General features: G+C 36.2%; 2 protein-coding genes across 3 annotated transcripts in view; one reads left to right on the forward strand and one right to left on the reverse strand.

The window, feature by feature from the left end:
- Pus1 (Pseudouridine synthase 1) overlaps positions 1–4445 on the reverse strand; it is a 6106-nt gene extending 1661 nt beyond the window's left edge. The window contains exons 1-8 of one of the 2 annotated variants that reach the window (XM_043037484.2): positions 4365–4445; positions 3528–3662; positions 3157–3334; positions 2686–2852; positions 1486–1652; positions 1080–1186; positions 349–449; positions 1–88 (exon numbers count right to left, since the gene is read on the reverse strand). The exon at positions 1–88 is cut by the window's left edge and continues 118 nt beyond it. In XM_043037484.2, the coding sequence (XP_042893418.2) occupies positions 1–88; positions 349–449; positions 1080–1186; positions 1486–1652; positions 2686–2852; positions 3157–3334; positions 3528–3662; positions 4365–4380 (959 nt within the window). In that variant the 5' untranslated portion in view covers positions 4381–4445. Of the gene's footprint in view, positions 89–348; positions 450–1079; positions 1187–1485; positions 1653–2685; positions 2853–3156; positions 3335–3527; positions 3663–4166; positions 4316–4364 lie in introns of those variants that run through there. The other variant, XM_043037485.2, reaches the window with a different exon arrangement.
- Positions 4446–5694: 1249 nt separating this feature from the next.
- The window catches only part of LOC122267429 (uncharacterized), a 10932-nt gene continuing 6626 nt past the window's right edge, over positions 5695–10000 (forward strand). The window contains exons 1-5 of the mRNA XM_043037483.2: positions 5695–5863; positions 8856–8978; positions 9269–9545; positions 9661–9816; position 10000. The exon at position 10000 is cut by the window's right edge and continues 192 nt beyond it. Of these exons, the coding sequence (XP_042893417.2) occupies positions 5773–5863; positions 8856–8978; positions 9269–9545; positions 9661–9816; position 10000 (648 nt within the window). The 5' untranslated portion in view covers positions 5695–5772. The remainder of the gene's footprint in view (positions 5864–8855; positions 8979–9268; positions 9546–9660; positions 9817–9999) is intronic.

Here is a 10000-nt window from a genome sequence, read left to right on the forward strand (position 1 = left end):
GTGATCACGTCTTTGCTGGCCAGCCCTCGGCATATGGCCATCACCAGGCCGATCATTTTGCGAATCTGGTGCAGCATGAAGCTTTGGCCTGTAAATGAATGTAGGAACGAAACTCAGTACATGCTAGGTAACATAAAAGTTTGAGAGAGTGAGAGTGAGAGAGAGTGCACCTGTGCTGTGAGTGTAGATGTGAGTGCCAGTCAAAATCCGTACATATGTGCTGAAGCACTTGCGATCGTGCATGGATGCACGTACGTATTCATGTCAGAACAAAAAGATATACCATATCAAAGTTGTTATCAAAACTCCCAGGGCTTATGAAGGAGTAACCCTTCAAAATTATTTTACCTTTAATTTTGATAACGAGCCACTCTAAGCCTTCACGTTCAAAGGGGTCACTGCACTCGACTTCCATGATGTAGCGGTTAGCACTTGCATCACTTGCCTTTCTGAAATATAAATACTAATGTGAACTTTAAGCCTTGGTGATCTTATACTAAACTTGGAGGCTGGATATCAGTGGTTATAATAGTAACAGCTGTGATAATTAATAACCATGATAATAATAGTAATAATGGTAAAAAAAAAATTAATAATCATGGTCAGAACAATATTTTTAACAACAATAATTATAATCATACTATTAATAAAAAATGTAAAAAAGATAACAGCAATAATAATGATTATAAAATACAACAAAAGCAACAGCAATGATAATAATGATAATGGTAGTAATAATAATAATAATAATAATAATAATAATAATAATAATAATTTGGTGTAATAATAGTAATAGTAATGATAATGACGACAGCAATAAATAACATGTAACATATGTTAATAACAACAATATTAAAAAAAAAAATAATAGCAATGATAATAATAATAGCAATGATAATAATAATAATGATAATAATAATAATAATACCTATAATTTAGCACATTTTCCCACAATTCTACACTTAATCTAACCTGTGATCTTAATTCACCCCAAGAAATTCACTCTCAACTACAAATCTACTATCAATCTACTCTAAACCTACTCCAACATTCTAATAATAATAAATAACTCAGCCTACTTTCGTGCTGTGAAGTTGTGGAAGTTGTGCGTCCCTTTGTATATTTTCAAGTTGCTTCTAAGTTCTTCCAAAACTTCTGGGGAGATGCGATAGTCTGCATTTGTCAACTGAAATACCAGTAAATATCATGAAATTTCAGTCAGGCCATATTACAAGGGGAAAATGCATATTTTATGGTAAAATGCAATTTATTTGAAATAACAATTACTCAGGTGCATGGCATCTTAACTGTACATCTGGCAACTTAAAACACTGCTTCTGTCAGACACTGACTGTACTAAGAAAAGAAAGAGAAAAAAAGAAAAAGAAAAAAGAAAAAAACTAATAACAACTAATATCAAATAAGAAATTAAACAAAAAATCTGCAAACGAATGAAATGCAATAAAATTTATCCCTTGGACCCACATTTTCGACCGGAGAGAAAGCAAAGGTGGGGCACATGTAGGAGTACGTGCGCGAGTCACACCACGCCTTGCAGTTAAAGCTCTTGGTGGTGCGCTTGATGGCCATGACCCGGATTTGGCTGTTGAGGTGCTTGTTGATTTCCGTCACCATGTCTGGCACGTCCTCGGCTGGAAAGAATCAGGTGGTATTTACAGACCTGGTCACTCATGAGGTTCTACTGGAAATTTGGTGCATGTGCCAAGGGATGTAGGCCTTAGGTTTTGAACATAAATCCATGACCGTGATTAGTAATAGATATTGAGAGGAAACTATCTGACACAATATCAAACTTTCTTGTTAATCTGCATGTTAAATAGCAGTTATCTTATTTGACTTTACAATACAGATAATACACAATCAAAATAATAAAAAACAGTAACACCAACAATCCATTTAATTTTGCCTCAATAAACATTAACTATGAAAGTGCCAACTGGCAAAATAAGCTCTGTAAAAAGAGGAGGAAAGAAGTCCAACTAAAATGATATAACCGCATATTAGGTGAAGCTAAGTAAAAAATATGTTTAAGTTCCAGTAACATGGTAAAAATAAATAGGTTAGGCAGGGATACAACACCATTTGACCTCAAGTTATCATATTTGTAAGGACTTTGCTTCAAATCTGGTTAAAAAAAATCAAAGTTTTACTGTTAGCAGCTCAAATTACAGTCAATATGGTTAATGGACTTTAAACACTTTTCACTTGGTTTCATCTCTTTAGCAATCCAACATAACTTTAATAGGGAATATATATTCACTTCTTTGGACCCTATAATCAGAATAGCTTTAGAGCAAGAGGTTGGCAACTTGCTTTGTGCTATTACTCAATATAGAAAGTGCTTGCTATAGATTGTGGATGGGTATCAATTAAGGCTCTCTCTCTCCTGCCAGTGCTAGAAGAAAGTGGTGCCATCTCGGTTTTGGATGTCAGGTGAAACCAATTTTGCTTAATATTATAGCAATTATAGTAATTATGACTGTAATTGTCATCATCACTCACTCATTACTCTTAGCACATAAAAATAATACAGCAATCCAAAATTCCTGAACCTCATGATGCCCATTGTCAGGCCAGAACTCCTGCATCATGTATGTCATGACACCCATATGCAATGGGTTAATGAATGATCTACCAACTAATTTCAATCAGCAAAAATCTTACGTAGTTTAATTGACACTACTTGTCGTGCTGCTGAAACTCCCTTGTCCGTCCGAGCTGCACGTTGGAAGTTGAACAGCTGTGGGCAAGTGCACCCTTCCTCTGTTACCAGGTCTGCATGCAGCATAGCATTTAACAAGTCATCCTCTATTGTCCTGTAGCCTGGATTCCTGTTAACAAAACAAAACAAATGAGTTTATAGCAAGATACAGAAAAAAATAATGAATAAATACATAAACAATCAACAAACACATAGTTATACACAAGGGTTTATCTAAAAAGACACTTGAATTTAGTTATAAATTCTAAAAAACAGGAAGGGAGACTGAGTTAGAGAGAGAGAGAGATGGGGGGAAAAGGAAGGAAGGGATAGACGGAGATAGTCAGGCAGATAAACAGAGAAAACTATTAAACAGAAAGAAAGTAGATGGAGAGAGAGACAGCCAGAGACAGCCATAAAGAGAATAAACTTACCTCTGCATTCCCAGATAGCCTTTCCCTGAATATGATAAGAGTATGGCATACTTTCTGCGTTTTCTTCTGACTGTATCTCCTCCAGTTTCCAATTCTGCTTGTGGCACTGGGTTCAGGTGGATCTTCTTGACCTCACTCTCCGTCATTTCTGAATCAGCTGGCCGCTTCAGACCCATATCTATGAGAACGTCAAAGACTTAATAAGCTAGGAGACGGCAAAGTGCAAGAGGAGAGAAAATATATAACCCATCTTTATTGCAACTAATCGATAAACTGAGTTCAGGGATACTTTAGAGAGAGGGCATATATAACCCTACTCCAAAAAATTAGAAGCAACTGAAATAATAAATCTTATCATTGTGTTCACTTACTCTGGGTATTTGTTGTTGCCTCTAGCGCCATCCTGGTGATGTGAAAGCAGCTCACAAGATTTGTAGAAAACGGTCGAAACTTGCAGAATGGCGTGCTGACAAAATGATGTACTATTCTACTGAAGTGATACACACCTGAAATTTGTATATATCTATACATATGTACTCGCCCTTACAAAATTGAAATCAGAATAAAAACTTATATTTTACACATGACACACCAACTTTAATTCCCTGATGGAGACATTTCAAGCTACAGAATAACAATAAGTTCAGGACCTCTTGTATGCAAGCTGTGGAGAAAAAATAAATAAATAAATATATAAATAAATAAAATAAAATAATGCTGACAAATAATGCCTTTTCTAATGAGTGATTCTGCATTTTTGACATCTCTGCATATATCCTGTATTACTTAATTTCCTTTGCAGTTCTTCCCTTCTACTTTACTATCGAAGTTCAGACTATTTACTACATGTGTATAACGAATAGCAATAAACAATCTAATATCTTGATGAATTCCTTTTCCATGACGCGAGAGACCTATCCTTCAAAGGCAAAATAAAAAAAAATCCTCATCAACAGCTGTTTCAATTCATCAGTGAGGAAAGACATGCTATAGAAAAGAAAATTTATTACCACTCATATCCGAAACTGCATACAGTGCAGATACGTGTTTGTACTTAAATGTTCGTTATTTTACCAATACATAAGACTCCCGGGATGAAAATCATATCATATTAAGTTTACTAGGTCATGGCAATACAAAGGAAGTTATAAAACCTCCTAAGTTTCGTATACACGTCAAAGACGAGTGACACAAACTCGGTCTCTTACCTATGTTTACTGCCATGTGTGGAGGGATTACGGACTCAAAAGTTTATTTTGATTTTAGTTTACCTCCGTAGTATTCACGTACTATTATTATCATCGTTATGATTATTTTGTTATTATTTATGATTATTTCCATTGTTATAATAATAATAATAATAATAATAATAATAATAATGATAAAAAAAAATAATTATTATTATTATTATCAATGTTAGCATTATTTTTATTATCAAAAGTATTATCATCCTATTTTTTCATTATCAGTATAATTTTTATCACTATCGTTACTATTTTTTCATATCACTACTACTACTACTGCTTCTGCTCCAAATAATACAATGGCAACCTCTCTTTTTTCTCTTTTTCCCTCCCCTCTCCCGCTCTCGTTCTCTCCTTTTTTATCTCTCTCTCATTCTCTTTTCTCTCTCTCATTCTCTTTTCTATCTCTCTCTTTCTCTCTTTCTCATTCTCTTTTCTATCTCTCTCTCTCATTCTCTTTTCTATCTCTCTCTTTCTCTCTCTCTCTCTCATTCTCTTTTTTCTCTCATTCTCTTCTCTTCTCTCTCTCTCTCTCTCTCTCTCTCTCTCTCTCTCTCTCTCTCTCTTTCTCTCTCTCTCTCTCTCTCTCTCTCTCTCTCTCTCTCTCTCTCTTGTTCTCTCTCTTTCATTCTCTCTCATTCTCTTTCTCTCTCTCTCTCTCTCTCTCTCTCTCTCTCTCTCTCTCTCTCTCTCTCTCTCTCTCTCTCTCTCTCTCTCTCTCTCTCTCTCTCTCTCTCTCTCTCTCTCTCTCTCTCTCTCTCTCTCTCTCACTACATACACACACACACACACACACACATATGCATACATGCACACAAGTGTGCATGTATGTGTATATATGTGTGTGTGTGTGTGTGTGTGTGTGTGTGTGTGTGTGTGTGTGTGTGTGTGTGTGTGTGTGTGTGTGTGTGTGTGTGTGTGTGTGTGTGTGTGTGTGTGTGTGTGTGTGTGTGTGTGTGTGTGTGTGTGTGTGTGTGTGTGTGTGTATGTGTGTGCGCGCGCTCGTGTGTATGTGTAACAGCAAAAAAAGGTTTGAAAATTGATTCATTGGCCAAAGTACCCATGCATTATCGACAAATAATCATACTATAAAAGAACAGACACCTACTAAGTTTACTTAGATTACTGGTTATGGTCAAAGTACATATTTCTCAGTTATTTCTCCTCCTCTTGTTATATATATCACCTAGGAAAGGAGACCATTTACGTAACATATATATTTTTTTTAAACCCCAGCGTTGACATCCTAGGCCGGATTCCCCCGGATTCCCGGATCAGCGGATTCGCCCGGATCGATCCCAGGCGAACGGCGCCTCCACCACGCGGAGCAGCCTCGACGTAAACACGTTCAAGGAGCAAGGTCTTCCGCACGATGGGTCGCGCAGGCAATTTCCACTTAAAGCCAAAGAAAGGGCCGGGAAGAAAGGCTAAAAAGCAACAGGCGCCGGAATTTAAATATAAAGGTATGAGTTGTGACGGGAATTACGGTGTTGGATCGTGTTAGGGAAACGGTGAAATAAGGTGGGATTTTTACAGGGCATGTGTGTGGTGTTGCGTTGTTGTGTATTGTTATTTGTTTGTGTCTGTGATTTATTCTCTTATTTATTCTAGTGTTTAGTATGGGAGATGGATTTGGTATTTAGGTAGTGATGAATTACGGTGTGATATTTGACATTGTTATGGGGAAAGATAGCAACTGTGTGTCTAATGGATCACATGTTATAGTCCCAAAGTGTGTACATAGGTCGTGTGCCTAGGTAAGTGTTTGAACAGAACTTTCAACAAATCTTTACATTTATGTCACTCCAGGATGTTAATTATTCTTTGGTTTATCATACTGATACTCTTGTGTGTTGTTGAATGTTGTTGAATTGCACTCCCATACAATGCAATGATTACATTTTGGGCTAGTAAATCATTGAGAGTGGTATCTTAAAGGCTCATTCACTGATGACAGATAATTTTGTTATGATATTAACCCATTCATGCCGGGGGCATTCCAGCCTTGCAAGTTGCAATGCCAAGGCTCTTGAATGCATAGGCCTAAATCAATTTAATGATCGACGCCATATGATGGCACCCTGCAAACAGGCCTTGAATGCACGGTACCCGTGGTGTACCACCCGTCCAGAGAGGGTTAATAGGGAAACAGCACTGATATAATAAATTGTCTTTAAAATATGTATGTGTCCTCATATGAATGAAGTATGGACACTTCTGGACTGCAAAGTTTGATATACTTAGAAAAGATCTTGCTTGTGCAATGCTTAGAACCTTTCTATCTATCTGCCCAAATTTGCTTCTCACCTTAATCTATCCGCTCAGCACAGATAAAAGTTATTTCCTATATGTGCTTACTTGTTTATTTTCATAAATATTGATTCCTATTTAATCTATTATGATTACATTTGTTACATTTGGAAAACATTTCTGAATAATCTGTGACATCCATTATAGATATTTGAAAGCTGCCATTGGGGTGTCAAAAATCAGTATCATAAAAGATTAAAATCACCCAGCTAAGGGATATGCAGTAAGGATTTTGGTGTAGTCTTATTTAATGACAATTTCATGGAAAAAGTGCATGGAATCGATAAGTTGATCAAGTCCAAGTCACTTTCCATCCATAACATTATTTTGCATAATTTGAAAATAAAGAACTTGTCTTATATGGAAATATGACTCTTGCAGCAGCTCTTTCCACCTAAATCATGCATGGATAAACCAGTGGCAGATGTTTTTTGTTTAGCCAAATATTCGCTTGTTTAGAAAAGAGCCATCTATTGGAAAAACAATTCTAAGATGTCCCTCCATAGAGAACCATGAATGAGGCCAACCCTTAGATCAACAGGCTAATTGCAGCTAACCTTGAAACTAGGTAAACTTAGGTTAGATCTTGGGTTAGGATTTTATAGGCAAAAAATGCAGCAAATATAGTGCATTTAAAATTCCTGCCAAAAATTGCTGCTTGTCATGGTCTCAGAGGCAACTGTGTTAGCTGTGCCATGCATGCTACTACATTATAGAATCATTGCAACTTTTGCACTTTTATTTCACAGTAGATAGATGTTGCATTTTCTGTGATTTGTAGCTCCCCCACCTTAAAACCTCAATTTCTCATGGGTTCCCCAAGTCTTGGAGGGGGGAGGGTTCTAACACGCAAGCCAAAGATTTGCTGTGAAAATAAACTTGATTTGTTCTAATCACAGTTAGATAAAGCAGTATATGTATTGTCTTTGAAAGAATCATTGTTATAATAAAAAAAAATTACTGTGTGTTTACTGTACTTGCATAACATAAAACATAACTCATAGAATTATGATTTTGTGCATGACATGCATCTTGCATAGTGAATGCAGCTAACCAAAGTGGCTCTCCAGCCATTATGATTATCATTGAATTGGAAGATTGCCAGTTGTGGATATTATTCTTGAAGTTCACCAATTGTCTTAAGTAGATGCAGCATTAGCATCATGCTTTTAGGTCAAGACTAAGAGGGCTACTAGGAGGAAAGGTATATTGATTTCCATTAGTAGTGGGCATCCCCTTACCTATTATCATTCACTGATCAGTATTGTAGTGCCACCTTGTGTTACAGGACCGCAGATAAAAGATGAGGATTTATTAATGTAAAGACAGTACAGTATTTGAAGATGATATAAAAAAAATACGTATTTTACTTAATATGACTATTGATTTAGTTTTGCATTACAAACTCCCTTATCTGAAGGATTAAGATTATTCCTTCTTTTGAAGGACTTTGGACTTGGCAGTGATAAACTGTTATCCTGAGGGGATACCCTACCTAACCTTTGGGCAGGATTTAAATTCACTCCCTTGGGGACCCACTTGGTCCCTGGCTGTGTACCTTGGTGAATCCATGCATTCAATATGGTCTTTGGTCAAGCTGTTTTGAAGGCTGTTAGCAAAGGGACAACAACCATATTGGATTATCCTGTTGTAAGAAAGAGTTTGTACATCCACTATGATAAACTAATGTTTTATTTAGGACACATACTTTTTTATAGTACGATAGATGTTGTCTACTTGATGGGTGGCTGCCACAGGTGGTGAATGGATATGTTTCTCTTGTATCGAATACAAGGTGCTTGATGAAAACACAAATCATTATTACAGTACATTGATGAAAGTAAGTGTGATAGATACAGATCTATTGTGTAAATTTCAGGCCTCTTACAGGTTTCCAAAATTTAAGAAAGTCAAGGTAATTACTTTTGTAGAATTGAATTGCATGTGGTGACATCTTCATTTTATAGTATTAACATATGTATTTTCCCCAGCTATCAACTGTATGAGCATCACATGTAGATCAAAATTACCTTGAGGGAAGCTCGTTTTTTTGTTCACAAGTATAGGGCACTTGTTGAATTATTTTGCCATATGTTAATAACTAGATTGCCTTTGTAATAGTAAAATATACATCTTCCCCTACAGATGAAGAAGGAGATAAGAAGCTGAGCAGAAGACAGAAAGTTCGAGCCAGGAAACGCAACTTGAAAAATGAGTCTGCTCCGAGGCCTGCAAAGAAAGCCAGGAATTGGGCACCTGATTCAGAAGGTACAGCATTGCTTTTGTTGAGGCTTTGAAATGTAATGAATATTTAGAATGCATTCATTGGTAAAGTAAAAGGAGAATGATAAGAGTTCAGAAAATGAAAATGGTATCTCTTGTCACAGATAAGAAAAGAACAAATAAATCATATCTACTTGACTCATTTATGGATTACCTGATACTGAATTAAATAGAAATGAAATTTTTTGGACTTCATGCCAATTTATGAATAAAGATACAAATGATGATATGTAATAGATTATAGTTGAATATTTATCCTTCTTTAATTATGGCAGAAGAAGATGGCGGCAGTGATGGACAACAGATCAACTCTCCCGAAGTGTCGGAAGGAGAAATGGAGGAACAGCCAAGAGAAAAACCCAAAGCCACTTTGTTTGATGACGATGATGATGATGGGGATTTAAATGGCTTTGAAGAATTGGAAGAGGAAGAGGAGGAGGAAGATGATGATGATGAATATGATCAGTTTGATGATGATGATGACGATGACGATGATGAAGATGACATGGAGAAACTATCCAGAAAATTGGAAAAGAAGAAGAAAGCTGAGGAGTAAGTACATGTAATGTTTTAGAATATTAAGATCTATGATTTTTATATAGGTAGATAGATAGATATGCTAAGTATAAACACTGCATGCAAAACTTAATACCTTGTTTATCTGCAGCGCTGAGGGTGATGCATACATGGAAGAAACAGCCAAGAAAATAGAACTTCAGATTCCGACAATTGAGGAAGTGGAGAAAGAAATAGCAGAACATCCAGACTTGGCAAACATCCAGGCTCGCATTAAGGACGTAGCTTTTATACTGTCTGATTTCAAGTAAGTGTTGTTGTTGTTATTTTGTTTGTTTGTTTGTTTTTGTTTATTTTAGCAAGTTTTTTTGCAAGTTTCCTACTTTTCTATTTCTTGTCCTTTAGTTTTATGACTGAAGAATATCATTACTTTCAATTTGAATGATGAGTAATTCTGCTTCCCGCTCAAACAACCCTTTCAACTCTGCAGC

This window comes from Penaeus japonicus, unplaced genomic scaffold, assembly GCF_977035675.1.
Source record: "Penaeus japonicus unplaced genomic scaffold, GWHDUDI00000001_assembly GWHDUDI00000026, whole genome shotgun sequence".
NCBI classification, from domain to species: Eukaryota; Metazoa; Arthropoda; class Malacostraca; order Decapoda; family Penaeidae; genus Penaeus; species Penaeus japonicus.